The following is a 19,571-nucleotide window of genomic DNA, read 5'->3' as shown; positions in this document are numbered from 1 at the left end:
AAATCCAGGAATATCAGTCAATTAGGAAGAATGGCAAAACTCTCCAACATAAGGAAAAACAGAGACTCACTTCACTGAGACTCTTCTGAGACTAAGACTAAAAACTAAACAACCCAGGTTTCTGGCTCCATCTTATGGCCGTTTGAGTAACCACACCCAATTGCATTTTTAGCATGCTCTTAAAGAGACAGTATTAAAATGTCTATCCTGGTTTATATATTTCCATCCCAAATAGGTTACTTACATTCCTAACAAATGGATTATACAAAAATTTAAAAATATAAACAGGTGTCTTGTTCACCTTTCAATTTTTACTAAGAATTCCTACCTTTTCTCCCAACAATTGTTATATGCCCTGATTGTTTTTGTTAACATTAAGAAAAAGAAAAGTAACACAATTTACCTTCTCTTTTTGAAAATCTATTAAATACTCTTGAACATTTCCTAACTTAAAAAACCCTACAGAAATGATTTCGTATTAATGTCTCCAAGTATTTGCTCAAATCTTCAGGTTATCACAGGAATCTAATTCCAACAGGAACGGGCTGAAACGGGCGGGGCCCCCGGGGGCCCAGCCCCCGGCCAGGGCCTGCCCACCGCCCGTCCGGGCTCCGCGCGCCGCCCGCCCCGGGCCCGCCGGTCTGGCTGGGCGTCGTGCTCCGCCGGCGCGCGGCTCAGTCCTCGTTGCCTCGGGAAGGAAGGCAAACCAGGAGCTGCTGCGGGGGGGGGGGGGGGGGGGGGGGGGTGGGGGGGGGGGGGGGCTTGCGGAGGGTGCACCCGCTCGGGGCCTCCGAGGGGGAGGAGAAGAGGGGAGGGGGGTTCCCCAAAACGATTCGTTTATCGGAAGAATATCATGTCTGCAGGAAGAAAATATTTGGTGTCTATTATTAAATTATACATTTTACATTTCAGCTCCACAGTGCCCAAAACTTACAACTTTCTTTTGTATGCACTTACTGAATGTGTGTTGATAATTTCTTCAATAGATATATATATTACTGGTTTACTAAGAGTCACCATATCAGAATATTCATCAATATTGAATTTTTCTTCAGGTTCAGGAACCTCACATGCTGCTTGAAAAAAATTCCTGAGGTGGAAAAAGAATAGAATTTCAGAATACATATATATGCCATCACTATCCAATTGCTTAAATCTAAGGTAAGACAGTTGTCTAACTCTATATGGAGAAAAGGGATTTTAAAATACATCTTCTCCTTAGCATTAACTTAAAAGAGTCAATAGTAGTTTAATTAACTGCATCTATTTTCAGGCTCATGGAAAAGCCAGAAAAAGATGGGCTGCTTCAATGATTAGCAGAGAAGTGCTCATGCAAGGTCTGAATCACTCCTGAGAAAATTCTGATGCAGGCTCAGCCTTAAGAATGCAGAATCTGAATGTTGCATGTTAAGAAAATGAAATGTAATGAAAAGAAATGAATATTAAGAAAAGTTTTATTTTCTTTAGCAGGAAGTTAAAACCATCAAGTGATGTGTACAAGAGATCCTTTCAACCCATGCTTTGTAGTACAAACCTGAATTTCTCATATGTTTCGGAGAGATAACTATTCATTGATGAGAGATGAGCATTTTCCCCTTCAAAGAGATTATTTGATGCAGCATGTTGAAGGACTTTGGCTACACAACCTAAATTTCTCCTCTGATCAGAATGTATCTGCCCTCCAGCTGTCATGTCAATGATGTCAAAACCATCAGGTGCAACAATAGCTGGATTCATGAACCGATAGTATAGGAGATTTCCAACTATCTATTGGGAAAAGACACTTTTAGATACCTCTACTTGGCATATTCATTCACAAATTTAACCCTACTTCTTAAACAATTTGTTATACCTGGAAACGGAAAATCAGAGATAAAATCCAATAGCTTTGGATCAAACCTATGATGTTCATCACTACATCACTTATCTGAAGATATAACTAATACCTATGTCTAGTATAACACTTAAAATGAGTTATAATAATATTTTTAATTAATTGTATGATATTTATCAGGCTACTTAGGGAAAGTAAACATTCTCAACATTTTCAGCAATTATTTATAGATATTGATGTAAGAATGAAGATGTACCTAAATAAGAAAATGAGCTCTTTCCCCCCAATAATTACATGCAAGAAGGGAGACTGATAAACATTTTATAAACACTTTGTTTATGACATTGCATGTGAATGGGTAGGAGGTACTAATGAATGCAGATATCCTACTGAAAATCATAGATCCTTTGAACATCAGTTACATGAGAAGAACCATTGGGTGAATTTTAACTCTTTTTGTAATGCCAAAAGCATTTTTCTGTCTTTTCTTCTTTTCCCCTTAATTTATCCCACTTCTTTCTTTTTTTTTGCATCCAGTTCCTTTCCTTTCTTGGTACAGCTATTTGTTCCTTTTCCTCTTTTCTTAATCCTGTTGTTTCTTTCCTTCTTAAATCCTGGAGATATATCTACACATGCTATCTACCACTCAAACATTTATGGGGCATGAATCTTCAGGATTGGCTGCAGCTGGAGTTGGCAATGAAGACTGATAAGATGAAAAACTAGGCATGAGGTTTTTTGTCTTTATGCTGGGAAGGGCAGAGGAGACTGTTTTAAATTCAGTGTCATCTTCCTTTTCAATAAAAACTGTTTCATAATGATAAATAAGTATTTTAAATAGATGCATTGATTGTTGCATTTTGTCAAAACAGTCACATGTAAATAAAATACTTCCCTCCAAATTAATGGAGGTGTGATCAGTCTTTCTGATTTTATGTAAAAGCCTTTCCTTTCCAAACTCTTATAAAAATGGACTGTAAAGTTTAGTAATGAATACACACTCAGTGACTTTCATCCCCCACCCCTCATTTCACACTAAAAAAATAAGATAGCTGTCTTTGGCAGAATAGTCCAATAGCATTGGGGGTGGGGGTGGGGGCAGAGAGATGTCCAAGTTAAAATATCCCGTTCCATTTTTCTCTTTTCTTCCCTTCTCCATTGCCTTAAATGTCCATATGCTGAGTATAGTAAGTTCTGGAAACCAAGAAATATCTTCACTATCAAGAAATATCTTCACTATCATAAAAAATTTAGAGCGGAAATGAACTTTTTATCTGTTTAATCATGCAACATTAGAGATTGGCTAAAGAAGAGAGCAAGAGCCAGTTTGATGTAGTGATTAAACATTAGACTAGAAACTGGAGACTGGGAGGCAATGGCAAACCCCTTCCCCCAAAAAACCTTGCCAAGAAAAGTGCAGGAACTAGTCAGTACTGACTCAAAGGCACCAAAGAAAAAAAAACAACAAAACAAAAAGAGCAACAAAAGCTCCAGTTGAATGATTAGAGAACTGAGACTGGATCTTGAATCATATGAAGAGCTAGAGTTGCATTCAAGTTATCCTCCCTCCAGAACTCATAGAAACTATAAAGCCCTCTTCTCTTTCGAACCCTTCACACATTCAGGCAAATGCCTAACTCTTATTGTGAAGCAGGTACTTTGCGTTGCCTATTGCTTCACAGCTTTCTAAGCTGGATAAAGTATCACACTGCCACTTTCATTCAAGACAAATCAAGACAAATGCAAGAAATTAATTTGTTCCAACATTACTGTAATTAGGTTAATAAATTGTTTTAAAGATTTATAGCTAAACAACATGGCTTTTATTTAAAGACTACTAAATCCTGCACCAAATCTCCCTTTATTCACAACTGATAAAAATTGACAGGCATTTCCTGCCATTTTGAGGGAGGACACACATATGTCCAGTACTGTAGGTCTAAAACAGTTTTAATGTTCCTGAAAAAAGAAGAATAAATACCCTAATGCAAAAAAAATGTAATTATTATTGGTAACTGATTACATTTACTTATATTCTGTGATCTAGGAAATATACTTTACTAAAGCACCTAATATGCAAATAAAAACATAATTAATCTTAAAAACACCCCATTCACATGAATGATATTGACCCCCATATTGTATTATCAAAGAAATAAGTTTTCAGATAGAAATATCACATTTTTGTCCCGGTTCTCCTAAGTTACACTGTACCCAATACAAATAAATACATAAATCCCCTCTCATATATTTAGAAAGTACAATGAAGCTGTTGAATCACCCTTGCAAATCTACCTTTAACAGCTCATCTTCTGTTGCATCTGGGAATTTTTCATGAAGTGAGTTCTTCAGAACTTTGGCTATATATCTCAATCCATAACTACATGCAAAAACAGATGAAAAAGGAAACAAGTGGAAACTTGGGATGAAAAACAATATATTTAAGTCAACCAAAAAAGAAAAACAAAACATTGCATTTAAATATTTTAGAAATAAACAAAATAGGATGATATATCCAAAAAGTAAAAAATAAAATACATTATGAATGTTTTTTCAAATCTAAAGAATGGGATTGGTAATAGAAATGTAAATACTTCCCTCTGCTGGTAAAATATCATTATAAATTAAAACAACTAAGGAATTACAAAATAAGTTTGCCTTTTATTTCAGAGTTCCACCAACTTCCTCAGAGTTTCCTGCACTTACGGCATTAAGTTCAGAGATGAGAATATGGAGGCAAGGACTTTATCAGTTACTGCTCTGAGACTCTGAATTGAGGATTCTAGTCGATTCATTACTTCAGGATGTGCCAAGGCTTGTTCTGTTGTTACATCATAGGGTAATTTGCTACAAAAAGAGAGAAGAAAATGATAATCTACAGAACACAGAAGAATTAATATTTTATTGAACATTTAAAAAAATTACACTTCAGCTATTTTATGTATTACTGAATTTGCTAAACTGATTATAATTATTTATTTATTTTGATTTTATTTATTTTGATTTGTCAATCGCTTACAAGATAATAGGTATAAGTATAAACATGAGTAGGAATGAAATTATTTTATTTTTAAAGTCTCTCTTTTGGGGCAGAAGGGCCTCAATCAGCAGAAACAGAGAAGCTTTCAAGTATAGCAAAGATGAAGTTCCACATTTTGAAATAATATCAAACACATAATGTATATAAAAAGTATTGCTGCCTTTAAGCTTCTCATTCAGATAACAGTAGTTTTTTAAATGTCCAAAGATTTTGTACTCCATTGTTTTGGTGATTTAGTTTACTTCATCCGGTTTAGTTTACTTCATCTTGGATCTATTAGTGTGGTCATGCTTTCACTATTTGAAAGCATATAATCAATCCATCAAATCAAATATTGCTTTTCTATGTACTTACGTTGATTGCATGGCTATAATGTTTCTGAATGTGTTGCATGATTGTTCTTTATCCCACTTTTTGAAATTAAATAAATATAATCTATTTTAAATCATCACATTAATTTAATGTCACTATTTTTTCAGAGCCCAAAGAAAACTAAAGTTCAAAAACCCCAAATAGACTTCCTAAGCATTTACTGCAGTGTTTCTCAACTTCGGCAGCTTGAAGATGGGTGGACTTCAATTCCCAGCCAAGCTGGTAGGGGAATTCTGGGAGTTGAAGTCAACCTATCTTCAAGCTGCCGAGGTTGAGAAACACTGATTTACTGTGTTTTAATATAATCTTCCCCCCTCTAGGGTTCTTCAAATATATTGGAATTCCATTCACGTAATTTCAGTTGTTATGAGTAACCAATATTTTTTTTCTGTCCTGTTTGTCATCTATTCTGTCAAAATCCTCCTCTTTCACCCCAAATTTTGCAAAAGCACCTACAGATACTGAAAAATCAGAATCAGTTTCATCCTTTTGTTGCGTACTGACCTGGCCTCTCCAGTTTGCATTTCCAGCTGATTTACCCATGCTTTGTACACTTCCACGGGACTTGTATTGATGACTAGAGATTTGTCATCTATTATGTCCTTTACCACTGATGACAATAGCTGACGCAATGTATTCTGCCCTCGTGCACCTCGATTGAAGCTAACCACCATCTTTATGACAGTAGGATTTCCTGTGACAATGTCCTGAATCTGATCTACTTTAGAACTGCAGTAAAAAAAATTAGCAACATTTATACTTTGACTTCAGACATCAAAACTGCATTTTTGGTACTGTAGTGAGTTTTTTTTTTTTATGAATCACATTTTAGCAAAATTAGTCTATTTAATGCAAGAATTAGATGAAGGAACATTTTGAAATATAAATGTAGATCTACTAAAGTAACTCACATCATTTCCGCTGAAGCTTACATCCTGATCCTTAAAACTGCTTTAGTGTGATGCAAGCATCCTATGTTGAGCAATGAGAAACAACTTCCTACTTTCCCATTATATGAAAAACCCATTATATTCCCTACACAAGTTTAAAGCATGGTTTTTCTCTATTGTGCCTATCAAACAAATATTAAAAAGTGAAGGGAACCAATATGCATACTTTATTTCTTCTTCTAGGGCCGTTTTAAACAACTTCAGAAGTAAGTATTCTTCTCGTTGATTAGAAGCATAATTGTATAGTGTGAAGATAACCGTATCCATAAATTTAGTGGATTTGTTCTGGGGCATCTGGAAGATGAGCTTTGCCAAATAAGTTGGATTAGTCTGTGTAAAGAAATATTAGAGTTAATAGAATGAAATATCCACATGTATTTTTCAATTATTGAAAATTCTCTTGCAAAAGTGTTACCATTAGATTAGAAATCAAAATTAATTACATTATTGACATAAAATTGTGTTAAACTAATGCAGCACTTGAGCAGTCTTTTCACTTTGTGTTAGTCCTCGACATACAACAATTTATCTTATAATCATTATACCTTATAATCAGGGGACAAATATTTATTTAATTTATATCCCACCTTTATTTTTACAAATAACTCGTGACAATCACATCTAGCACACCTTCCTCCGCCTGTTTTCTCCGCAACAACCCTGAAGTAAGTTGGACTGAACATGACTAGGTCAAAGTCATCCACTGGCTTTCATGGCTAGAGCGTGATTTGAATTCACAACCTCTTGCTTTCTAGCTGGTGCTTTAAACACTAGACCAGTGATAGCGAACCTTTTTGTTGTGATGTGCCGAAAACATGTGTGTGCTGGCATCAACAATGCAATGTACCCTGTCCCCCGTGCATGTGCATGGAACACCCCCCTTACCTGCACTGTCCATTCGCGCGCCTCCCAGCTGATTTTTGGCCCATTTGGGACCTTTATTGGCCTCCCAGAGGATCGAGGAAAGCCTCTGCAGCCTTTGGAGGCCGAAAAACGGGCCTGGTTTTGTCACTTCTGGAAGGCCCGTTTTTTGGCATTCCTGAGGCTGCAGAGGCTTTCCTTGAGCCTCTGAGAGGCCGTAAAAGGCCTCAAATTTACCTAAACAGTGCAGGTAAGTTTGGCTGGGGCTCGCATGCCCGCATAAATGGCTCTGTGTGCCACCTGTGGCACTCTTGCCATAGGTTCACCATCATGGCACTAGAACAAACCAGATTATGACTACTTCCCAAAGTTATGGTCATTGCAGCACTCGTGATTAACATTCAAGCATTTGCCAGCCCACCTGCCTATCTCCATTTTGGCCCCTGCACTCCATAGCCCCTGCTGCCTGAGTTGCCCTTTATAGTTTTTCTGCTCCTGCTGCTAACCAAATATGCCCAGCATGGCCCTTTGGTGAGGCATCTGCTGGCCCCACAAAGCTTTCTTTCCAAGGCTGTGCATGATGGTTGGGAAGAATTGAAGGGGAGAGCTGAAGGGGAGACAATCCCTTCCATTAGAAGTACTGAGGCTTGGGTCTGGGAGGGATCAAGTCTGCAATGCTTTGAATTGTGGTATATCCTTGGCTAAGGACTGGTGGAAGTCACTTAACAATGGCAATGGGGAGTTAAGGGATTGCCATCATCAATCAATGCAGTCAGATGATACCACACTTTACAACTGCATCACTTAGTGATGGAAATTCCAGTCCCAATTATGGTTGTAAGTTGATGACTACCTGTGTATCATTGCCAGAACTAAATATAATAACACTTAGATTTGTTATATACATTTCAATAAGAGCAAAACTCTTTAGATACATGATATTTATTACCTTAGATTCAGTGTAGATACAGTCAAATTTTCTCTTTCACTGCATAAGTAATTAAATCTCTTTTTTTCAAACATTACTTTTTGACCTTTTCTCAGTCATTGAAAGAAATAACACTCTTGCTTGATTAAATATCTGAGTAACCATTGGGGTGGTGTTGGGTGGGGTGGGGTGATGACCCCTTGGCCCTTCAGTGATATGCTATAAGTGGGAAGCACCATGACAAAGAAATGAGGTAAGGGCTAGGTCAGGGGTCTGCAACCTTAAACACTCAGAGCCACTTGGGCCCGTTTCCCATGGAAAAAAATCCACTGGGAGCCACACAACTTGGGTGGGCGTGGCCAACTTGATGTCACTCACTCCCACCCACTCACATGACTTAGCCACACCTACCCAGTCACAAAAACCTTCTCTGTGGTTCTATGTCTCTCTCCCCCCTCTGTATCTCTCTACCTCTCCTCCCTCCCTCCCTCTGTATCTCCCCTCTCCCCCTCCCTGTATCTCTCTCCCCCTCTGTACCCCTCCCCTCTCTGTATCTCTCCCCCTCTCTTCCCCCTCTCTCAGTATCTCTCCCCTCTGTACCTCTCCCCTCTCTGTATCTCTCTCCCCTCTGTAGCTCTCCCCTCTCTGTTTATCTCTCTCCTCCTTTGTATCTGTCTCTCCCTCCTCTCTGTATCTCTCTCCCCCTCTTCCCCTTTCTCTCTGTATCTCTCTCCCTCCTCTCTGTATCTCTCCCCTCTTTTCCCCTCTCTCTGTATCTCTCTACCTCTCTCCCCTTTCTCCCCTCTCTATCTCTCCCCCTCTATCTCTCTGTGTCTCTGTCCCTCTTCCTATCTTCCCCTCCCTCTGTGTGTATCACTCTGTGTGTGTATCACTGTGCGTATGTGTCTCTCTTCCTCCCTCCCTCCTTCTCCTCCTTTTATTTTTTCTTTCTGGAAATCCAATCGCCAATGGTGAGATTGGGAGGGTGCGCATGTGCAGGGAGACCCTCCTCAAGTGAGCACCAAAGCGCAGCAAAGGTGCGCGTGGGGCAGGGGGGCACTTGCTTGAGAGTATTAACAGGACGCGGCTTCTCTTCTACAACCAGCGACCCTCCTCTGGCGACCCTCCTCTTGGCTACTCATTTTATTTCTTCTTTTTTGAAATCTGGGTTGGCTGAGGAATGATTGCCAGCCGCGGCAGGGGCTTCCCTCTTTGGCTCGGCCAAGGGGCTCCGGCCAGGAAGTCGCGAGGAGGAGGAGGAGGAGGGTTGCCCGAAGAGAAGCCTCTGCCATGGCTGGTTATCATTCTTCAGCCAGCCCAGATTTCCAGAAAGAAAAAATAAAATGAATAGCCAAGAGTCCCAAAGAGAGCTTGCTCTCTCTCTCTCTCTCTCTCACACACACACACACACAGTGTCATGGGGGGGACCAGCTGACGAGTGAGTGCTTTCTCTGAGTCTGACCCTCAGGGTGGGTGTGCAAGATTTGGTGGGGCCAGCCCCCTTTTCTTGCTGCCCTGAACTTCTTAAAGCTGTGGCTGGGCACTGCAGGCCCATCACAATTTCCGATGTCCCCTTTTCCCAGATCCCATTCCCACCCTGCCAGCCCTCGTATTAGCGAGGCCGGCATTGGTTGCACGCCCAGCACCAACAAGGGCCTGGAGGTACGCCCAGCACCAACAAGCAGCAAGAGTGAGGTGCTGGAGAATCAGCCCTGGCTGCTTCTCCATCCCCTGCCGAAACCATTACCTTCTAAGGCCAGGTGAGGGAGGGCAGTGGGCCGGGCCAGCCAGTGATGGGACAGGAAGCCACAGCAGAGGGTCCAAAGAGCCGCATGTGGCTCGGAGCCATGGGTTGCTGACACCCGGGCTAGGTCAAAAGCTAACTATATATTTATTTACCATGCATTTAATAGTACTCCCATTTGTCAGATTTATGAAAGGATTGCAAGTAGCTATGGAGCCTGAGTTTATGCACCTCTTAAATGCACATGATTCAGATATAACACACAGTTTTTTACTAGAGAAAAAAAGAATGCAGCCTTCACAATATGTTTGTAATAGGTCGTATTTCAATTCTGGATTGGTTCTAAAAGCTAAAAGTAAAAGGGAACTATGTCTATACATAGCTGTGTAAGTGAATGTATGTGCATGTGTATTTGAAAATACAAGAATGAGCAGTCTTCAGCACAAGAAAAAAAGAGAAGATGAAACATGTATGAAACAGTTCTATTAAAACAAAGTTTGATTTGCACTGTCTGTCTGTGTGTGTGTGTGTGTGTGTGTTTTTAGAGGATTGAACAGTTGGATTACATTATAACGAGGTTTGTTCAAATTGATTTGAATTGGTTTGGCTTCAAAAACTGCTACTGCCATAGCCAATAAAAAGGACATCTATGATCCTCTGCATTATAAATCATCAGTCACTGACTGCGTACCTGAAGAAGATAAAACAAGTGTTGATAGGCTTCCAGTTTTTTCCTCCTCTCTTTGCTCAAGCCTTTGATGCCTTGCTTTTCTCCAGTTACCATCTCTTGCAGCTGGTTTTTGCTTTTTTTGTTCAGCTTCTTGCTATGTGACACAACATCCTGAAAAATGAAAGTCATGCCAACACTTCCAATGTCATTATTTCGTAGAAATTAAAGTTTGCTATTACAATCAAATTCATTTCAATTTAGCATTTTGAGAAAAGTTCATAGTATGGCTATGAGTATCTATTCAATTACAAAAGTAAAATCACTACGACAAAATTTATCTGAAAAATTTACCTGAAAAAGAAGAATTTCAGTGCTTAGACTACTAGAGCATGGCTTGACTCTGAGCCCCAGCAACAGAAGTATACTTTTTTATGAGAATTTAAATAAAATTTGGCAAGAGGAAGAGAGAGAATAACTCTTGGGTTTTAAATTTGAACTTGGTGAGCCCATTTGTAAAGTTAACATATCTTGTAAGTGCAAGACGATACAAATAATCAATTTAACAAAATGTTATTGTCCCTTACCAGTACTTTGCCATTTTTCCTCCTGTCAGGTTAGCATAGTGGTTCCCAAAGTGGGCAGTACTGCCCCTGGAGGCGGTGAGATGCCTTAGGGGGCGCAAAGAGGCAAGGGTGCCAGCAGGGGGCGCTAAGAGGCGGCAGGGGGCATTCGAGGCGCTGGCCCTGCAGGTTCACTCATTGACTGTAGCACCGCTCCGAGCCAGCGCCTCCAATGTGGGAAGCAGTGGCACGTTACATGCTGCCGCAGCCGCGTTCGACACGCCACCCCCTGCCACCTCTTAGCACCCTCTGCTGGCCCCTATGGGGACGCTAAGAGGTGGCAGGGGGCATTCGAGGCGCAAGCCCTGCAGGTTCACCCATTGACTGAAGCACCGCTCTGGAGCCCATGCCTCCAATGCAGCAGCACGTTGGGAAAAGCCGCCGCCACCGCTTTCCCAAGGTGCCGCTGCTGTCGCATTCTGTCCGTCCATCCATCCAAAAGGTCTGTTTGCCTGCCTGCCTTCCTGCCTACCTACCTACCTGTCTGTCTTTCTACCTACCTACCTATCTACCTACCTACCAATATATCTATCTACCTGCCTGCCTGCCTGTCTCTCTCTCTCTTTCTCTCTCTCCCTCTCTCTCTCCATCCATCCATCCATGTTCGAAGCGCCGGCCCCGCAGGCACATCGGGAAAGTAGAGCAAAGCCAGTCTGGGAGGGAGGGAGGGAGGGAGGGAGAGAGAGAGAGAGAGAGACCTGATGCATCAGATTGAATGAGGCCAAGTTTGAGGCCCTTTCCCACATTGAAACATCTTTGCCAGCACATTGAAACATCTTTGGCTTCTATTAAAGGTTTTGTGGACGAAACATGGTCAAGACTATCAGGAAGCTCTCACACTTTGTTGAGGCTTTAAACAGGATCGATTGGACCAGATCTTCACCCTAAAAAATTACTTTTCCCCAATGTTTTAAAGTGCCAATTCTGAAGAAGGCAAAACCAAAATGTACTGGTAAATTACAAGGAGAACACACACACTCCTTTCTAACACTGCTGGAGCAGGTGATTGGACTAGAATAGATACCTCATTATCTTTCCCTCCCTCCCTCCTTCTTTATTTCTTTTTCTTTCTGTCCCTTCCTTCCATCCTCCCTTCTTTGTCTGTCCCTTTTTCTTTCTTTCCCTTTTCTCTTTTCTTCCTCTCTCTCTCTCTCGTTCTTTTCTCTCTCTCTTTCCCTCTCTCAGGCTCACCCCTTTAGATCAGGGGTCACCAAACTTTTCGACCTCAGGGACCACCAAACTCATAATTTTAAATCCTGGAGACCACCAATATGAATTTTGACTGACAATGGCTTTCTGGCATTGGTGGAAGAGAGAAAGAGAGAGATCTGATCCAACCTCTCTCTCTCCCTCTCTCTCACACACACAGGCAGGGGTGGGATTTAGACCCCTGATCTAAAGCTGTCAAAACTCCAAAAACAGGTCAAGTAGCTGTGGGGAGGCCAGTCATAATTAGAACACTTGCTAAACAACTGGCCATTAAGTGAGGACCACTTGTATTTGGTTTGCCAGTCACCTGGCCACGCCCACCCAGTCACATGACCAGCAAGCCACACCCTCAAAATAGGCCACGCCCACAGAAATTTGAATCCCACCCCTGGGTGGGGGGCACCGAGGATGAGTTTGTAGCACCAAGTGGGCAGTGGACTTAAAAAGTTTGGGACGTTAGCATATTTTCCAATTAACTTCTGGTTTTAGTGTGCTTATTTAAGAAAATTTACAAGATACAATTGAGGCTTTGTGAATAAGCATGGATGGTGGAAGATGCTTCTCTGCAGTATGCTAGCTCCCAACTGCTTCCAACAATATTTTCAGTTAGAAAATAATGTTAAAAATGTAAAACCTCGTGGCAGGAAATTTGGCAGGAACTAAGACAGGTATTCTCAGGCAGACTGGTGAAGCTGAATGTCTATTAAATTCAAATGGTTATAAATTGATGTAATTAATGTGCATTCATTATGTAATCAGAAATATTAGATAAATATGTAATTTAAGAAATTATGTCAACCATGTCAATTTATATTTTTGCCATTACACTAATAATGTAACTGATACAACTAAATTATGTCAGTTATCTGGATTGCTTCAGAAATTGACTGCAAAGTTAAAACTGACTATTTGGAGTTAAAGTCCAGACCAAAATTTTGTCCACTGATAGATGCATACAATGAGGCTTTATTAGATAAATATTCTAGATCAATTTAAGACTTGTGGACTTCAACTCCCAGAATTCCTGAGCTAACATGACTGGAGGAGGAATTCTGGGAGTTGAAGTCCACAAGTCTTAAAGCTGTCAAGTTTGAAGACCCCTGTTCTAGATAGTTATTTAAACTCAAATAACATCTCTGTTTTTGTGATTGATCAAGAGGAATTGCTGGTCAAGAGGTGCATCTATTCCTGCATCTTTTAACGAAAAAGAACCCAGAAGCAGAGGTAGAAATGTTTCCAGTCTTTCTTACAAATGTATTTATTTCTGGAATTCTTCAGAAAACCAGAGAGATCTCACAACTACCCTTGTCAGGAAATTATTAATCAATATTAATAAGCATAAACAATACATAATAAAAATTATTTCAGAGAATTTTTAATATTCAATCAGAGACTACTTGATGATATCAAGTCCCAGGCCACAAGTTTACAGGGTAAAGGTCAAATAAAAACATGTAATAAAAAGAAGAGAAAAAAAGCAAACCTGATTTTAATTACTACAATTGTAAAAACATTATGTTCACTAACCTGCAAAGTTATTCTGTTTTTAACCAGCAATCCTATTTTAATATCCATTAGGTTCAAATCTTTTTCCATCTGTTGACTAGATCGGATATTGGTGACCACCTCTTCCCTTAGCCTTGTAACTTCTAGCTCTTCTTGGAAATCTAAATCACTCTGATCCATGAGATAAGCAAATTTGCGCAAGACATTCAAAGGAGGATTTGCAGAACTAACTATAAATGAAGTAAACAAATTAAAAATTACAGCATTTAAAAACCTGGGAAAATAAAACATGTTTTTACTTGGCACCCAAATGATACTAATGTGGGTGCCCCTAACTCAAGTCTCTGTGGGGAGGGAATTACATAAATAGGATACATCGCAGAAAAGCTCTTCCCATTGTAGAGGTCTACCTCTTCTCCTTTAGGAGACTTGAGGGAAGGCCTCATTAGATAAGCTTAAGCCTGGGTAGGTACACAGGGAAGAAGGTATTTCTTCAGATAACTTGATCCTTGGGCCATGCTTAAAGATTAAAAACATTGAATAACTGAGTATGAACAACTTTGCAAGGTAGTCTCAGGTAGATTTGGTGTTGGGAAATCAGTTGATGAATAAATGGTGCTCTATGAGCCTCTAGTGACAGTAATGGATCTAGGACCACCCTAAACTATGAACTTGCTTCTTTAGGGCATGTACATACCCCTCCAGGACAGACAAGGCACCATTCAGCTGGAGAAATGCGCTATCCATATCGTGTCTGAATCTAAGTTTATTGGCCCTTATACAGTCCATTATCCTGATTATGCAGCTTTTAGAACACCAACATCTTTATCAAGTATTAGATAAAAAAGAAAAGTAGAGCTGGAAACATTCATTTTGTTATATGCAAGGCATCTAATTCCTTTATATAGTGTATATTCAGAAAATATTATTCAGTACTTACTCAATATTCTGTAATCTTCCCTAGCTTTGTTTGCTTTAAGGAATGCTTGAATTTTCACAATTTCTTCATTCTGAAAAAAACACCAAACCATAATATATATAGTATGTTTAAAATTGTTACCCAGGAAATGAAATGGCTGCAAATATCTTTCGTAGTTTGTAAATAAGGAGAAACTTTCTGACAGTGAGAACAATCAACAAAACAAAACAAAAAAGAACAGCTTGCCCTCGGAAGTTGTGGGAGCGCCATCACTTGAGACTTTCAAGAAGAGATTGGACTGCCATTTGTCAGAAATGGTGTAGGGTCTCCCACTTGGGCGGGGGGTTGGACTAGATGTCCTACAAGGTCCCTTCCAACTCTGATTATCTATTAAATCTGTCTGTTATTCTCAGGGTATATTACAGATAGTGTTCATAATAGTGTTATTAATTTTCTCTTTCTTCTGTCCTATGACATAGGGATAATATGAAAACTGTTGTAAGCAATTAACTATTAAACAGGAGAACAAAAGAGAGAAAAATCTTACATGATCTTTGAAATATTGTATCCGTTCTTTGTATGCTCTTCTTGCTAACCACATTTTGACCCATGACTGAATCTAAAAGTTAAAAAATTAAGAAATATTTACATGATCAATATTTAAACATTTTTGTTTTTAGCATATTGTTAGTTTTTATTAGAATCTTATTTTTATTAGTTTGAATAGAATATGCTTATAGTAATTCCCTCAACACTGTTCAACTATTTACAAAGTGTACACTACTAGTACTGTTAATCTTCTCATCGCTCCTTATCACCCATCCCTTCCCACTTGTGATTGTAGGACTGTAACTTTGTTGCTTGTATCCATACGATTTATATTGACTGTTTCCTAGTATGATTTGATGGTTGATTGTACCGTATGACTATCATTAAGTGTTGTACATTATGATTCTTGATTCTTAACAAATATACCTTTTCTTTATGTATACTGAGAGCATTTACACCAAGACAAATTCCTTGTGTGTCCAATCACACTTAGCCAATAAAGTATTCTATTCTATTCTATTCTATTCTATTCTATTCTATTCTATTCTATTCTAATTTGTCACATCTGACATTAAGATGTGAACAAGAAATAGCTTCATTGCCCTTAAGCCAGTGCAAGTTTTCTTCTTTCAGCCTCCAAGACCAATAAAACACTTCTGGTTTCAAATCTCAAATGAGATATCTATAGTTCCATTTGCACAATTGTACAAATTCTCAATGAAAAGCAGTCAGATGACTGGTGTCTACTTTTTTTAAAGTAACTAACAGGAATAATTAAACTTGCTCTTGCCCAATTTGTCCGATCTTTGACATTTCATCAGTAACTTCATCCCATATGCTTCACTGGGCAACTACAAAGGTTTTACAAATACTTGTCACATTTACAATAGATTTTTTTTAAAGAAGTAGTTGTAACAATTAAGATGTACATAATTAAAATGTGGGAAATCAGAGAGATTATTAGGCCATAGCCACTGGACAATACAAGAATACATCATCCTGAAGTAGCTTTGTAATTCATTATGTACAAGATATATTTACCTTGGTAATAGAGGCAACATTTCTCTGCAACATTTGAAGTCTTTCTGAATAATTTTTCTTTTGTTTATACCCTTTCCAAAATGCCTGTTTATTTAAAACACAAGATGTATTAGCAATATGGCTAATATTAAATTAATTCCAAACCTTCTCTAAACATAGCAAAGTTGCCATGCTTTCTGTTCTTTTACTTGCAAATTTCAGAATGGACTTTTTTCCCCCCCAGATAAAAATCTATATTGTGCTCTTAGGTATACTGAAGTGTGTTCTATTAAAATGTGGGAGCAAACATGCTTTCTAATGATCATTTATAGTAAGCTTTATTTTAGTTTTCTACTTCATTATTCCAAATGGAATAAATTGTACAATATTGGCTACTAAAATATATAATGATTGTTTTTCATTTGCTATTCAATGTACAGCATAGAATATATATCACATTGCAAAAACAGTATCTGTTTTTGGCAAGGCAAGTTTAGGGACTAAAGATGGTTGTTAAGTTATGCCTGGTAAAACTACCTTATCATCATAGGCTATATTCCACCCCTGATTTAATTATTAACAGAACTTTAATTGCATCCATTAATTGCACATTTACAAGAAAACCTTATCTGTACTGAGATGTTGGAGTGCTGGAAAACATAAAGAGGAAACCTAGGTGCTGTATTTGTTAATTCTCTTCATTAGGTTATTTGTCATCCAATACTAGATGCATACTACCTGTATTTTTATCACTGATGGCTCCTGGGCTTGGAGGTATGCCTTTCTTTCTTTATATCTTTTCCTGACTAAAAATCCTCTTGCTTTAGCTTGCAGTTGAATGATCAGGTCTTCATTTGCAAACCATAGTTGTTCTCTGTTATAATTTGATGTGATCTCACTGACAATTTTCTATAAGAAAAATAAATGTTAAGGAGACAGCCAAAACACAAGAAACTCAGTAAAATTCATATTTTTAGCAGTTAACTACACGATACTTTCCGCTCAAACTGACCAAATTTATATAGACTATATTTTAGTCTATTTTTTAGCTTCTTCTTTGGAATATTTTTCAAAATAAGCATTTCTGAATATTAAACCGAAACAGTTAAACATGAAAATGAATTATTTTCATTTTCATCTTTGTAATCTACAGTAATTGACTGATCGACTAACTGATGGTTGGATGGTCTGACACTGAATCATCAACCTGAAGTACAAAAACCAAATGAATTTCTGAAGGGATTAGAACTTGAGTCACCCCATTGTTATACCAACAACCACTGCATCACACTGGCGCTCTTTTTTCCTGTGGATGCCTATGGCAGTAACAACAGAATTTCTTATTATTTAATAATTATTCACAAAATATAACATGCACCAATAAGATTTAATATAGTAATAAAATAGAAATCTTATTTCAAATCCAATGGAAACTTGAAACAAATAATATACTAATACATCATTCTATTTGTACTGCATTTCATTCTTTGATCATTCCTGTATTCCCCCCCCACCCCCCCCAAAAAAACCCCTCCACTTCTTATCCCTAGTAACTATTGTTTCTACAACATCTTACCTGAATCTCTTCCCCATTGAGCCAGGATGTTTTGGGAGTAATTCCTTCAGGAGGAGTACATGTACCCTCTCCACTTTCTTCATTGAAATAATAATCATAACTACCTTGAATTAAAAATTTAATCCATGGGCCTTCATCAGGTTCTAAACATGTTAAAAGCAATATTTTATTGGTTCCATATTGTTGAACACATAAATGTATTTTGAGTCTATCTTATACTTTAAGAAAAATACACAATATATAAAATATTTTTCTAGGTACAAAAACGTGATCCATTCTACAAATTGATAAGACAGAATGAAGAATGGATCTCTCTTTAGAAAAATTGGGAGTAGGGTCCCTGTTTCCAATGGTATGTTACAAAGCTTCCACAAATGACTTTTGAGGGAAGAGATAAATGTACAAAGCATCAATAGGGGCTTTTTATTACCACCCAGTAGGAAAACTAGTAAGACATTTCTGTGTATGTATTTTGCATGGATACATGCCTATTCTTTCTGTAATTCTTTCTGCAAGTGCAAAAGAATTTACCTCAAGGTCACTAAACACATTTCACATATTCTCACATACTTTGAGAGTTGAGTTGATTTGAAATAAGAGCTGGTTTGTATTATTGCTTTCTACTACTTGTCCCTGATGTTTCAGGGGAAGTAAACCAGTCAGAGAAAACACCGGATGTTGGGATTGGTGACTCACTGATTGATGCAATAATAAAGTTCCTGTTTAAACAGCAAGAAAAGTTTCTCCACCATAGGGTCATCATTCAAATACTCAACACAGAAAGCATGTAAACATGCAATTTGTGGGCAATAACACAGAAATGAAAATTGGTAGGAACAAATATATTATAGAATACAAAGCCAGAGTGAGCCTTTCTGAAAGATAGTTCATATGAAACAGCTTCAGAGGTATGTAAAAAATCTCTTTAATTTTCAGTTAAATCAGGACTTTAAAGGAACAAATTATGCAACATTACCATTTGGCACTCATTAAATCAAAGCATCCAGAAAAGCTTCAATAAATATTTTGAGTCACACTCCTGGCCTCGACTTGTTTCAAGGCCAGCAAATACATGATCTATCTTCAACAAATGTTTAATGAAATATTTAAAGAAGTAGAGCTGGAGTACCTCAGGAACATTATACATTTCCTATGCCGTGTAAAATGGCACAAACAACAATACCTTTGGTTTTTAAATTCTTAGCTTCCTGCAAACGTTCATAGTAGATTTCAGCACATTCTGGAACAGCTTTCAGATTGAAATTAGGTGACTGTAAAATTGTGATGATTGATGCAGAATCACCTTTTTCTAAACACTGATTTATCATACATATTCCAATAGCCACTATGGAGTAGAATCAATGAAGTATTAGTATCTTACATTTCCCATGATACCTTACACAAAGAATAGACAATCTGCATTTTTTTTTGCTTTCTGCACTCCCTCACCCTCCATATTAAAGGTTGTCTGTTTTTTTTAAAGAGAGAATCAATAATACTAACTTATAAGTAGTCCTTGGTTTACAGTGGCAATTGGGATCAAAATTCCATTGCTAAGCAATGCAGTTGTCAAGGGCTTTGGCAATTCCTGCAGTCACAGTTGTCATTGTTAAATGAATCCTATGGGTGTTAGGAGAGGCAACTTTCTGCTGACTACCCACAACTAAAGTCAGTAGGGAAAATGACAGAAAGTTGAAAGTCCCAAGCTCAAAGACAGGTAAGTGGCTGTTGCCAGGTGGAGGAGGGAGCAAGGGAATGCATAGCAGTGTGGGA

General features: G+C 38.4%; 1 protein-coding gene across 2 annotated transcripts in view; it reads right to left on the bottom strand.

The window, feature by feature from the left end:
* The window catches only part of IQGAP2 (IQ motif containing GTPase activating protein 2), a 130,021-nt gene that overhangs the window by 14,462 nt on the left and 95,988 nt on the right, over positions 1 to 19,571 (bottom strand). For both annotated transcript variants that reach the window (XM_026670605.2, XM_026670607.2), the window contains 14 exons: positions 18,982 to 19,143; positions 17,799 to 17,941; positions 16,961 to 17,131; positions 16,244 to 16,327; positions 15,201 to 15,272; positions 14,675 to 14,744; positions 13,756 to 13,964; positions 10,421 to 10,570; positions 6,363 to 6,526; positions 5,751 to 5,975; positions 4,541 to 4,681; positions 4,130 to 4,214; positions 1,535 to 1,767; positions 958 to 1,090 (listed from right to left, as the gene is read on the bottom strand). In XM_026670605.2, the coding sequence (XP_026526390.2) occupies positions 958 to 1,090; positions 1,535 to 1,767; positions 4,130 to 4,214; positions 4,541 to 4,681; positions 5,751 to 5,975; positions 6,363 to 6,526; positions 10,421 to 10,570; positions 13,756 to 13,964; positions 14,675 to 14,744; positions 15,201 to 15,272; positions 16,244 to 16,327; positions 16,961 to 17,131; positions 17,799 to 17,941; positions 18,982 to 19,143 (2,042 nt within the window). The remainder of the gene's footprint in view (positions 1 to 957; positions 1,091 to 1,534; positions 1,768 to 4,129; positions 4,215 to 4,540; positions 4,682 to 5,750; positions 5,976 to 6,362; positions 6,527 to 10,420; positions 10,571 to 13,755; positions 13,965 to 14,674; positions 14,745 to 15,200; positions 15,273 to 16,243; positions 16,328 to 16,960; positions 17,132 to 17,798; positions 17,942 to 18,981; positions 19,144 to 19,571) is intronic.

The sequence above is a fragment of the Notechis scutatus genome, chromosome 2 (assembly GCF_049901735.1).
Source record: "Notechis scutatus isolate UNSWTSFEM ecotype Mainland chromosome 2, rNotScu1.2, whole genome shotgun sequence".
NCBI lineage: Eukaryota > Metazoa > Chordata > Lepidosauria > Squamata > Elapidae > Notechis > Notechis scutatus.
The sequence above is the reverse complement of the archived record's forward strand: the minus strand, read 5'-3'. Positions and strand labels throughout refer to the sequence as shown.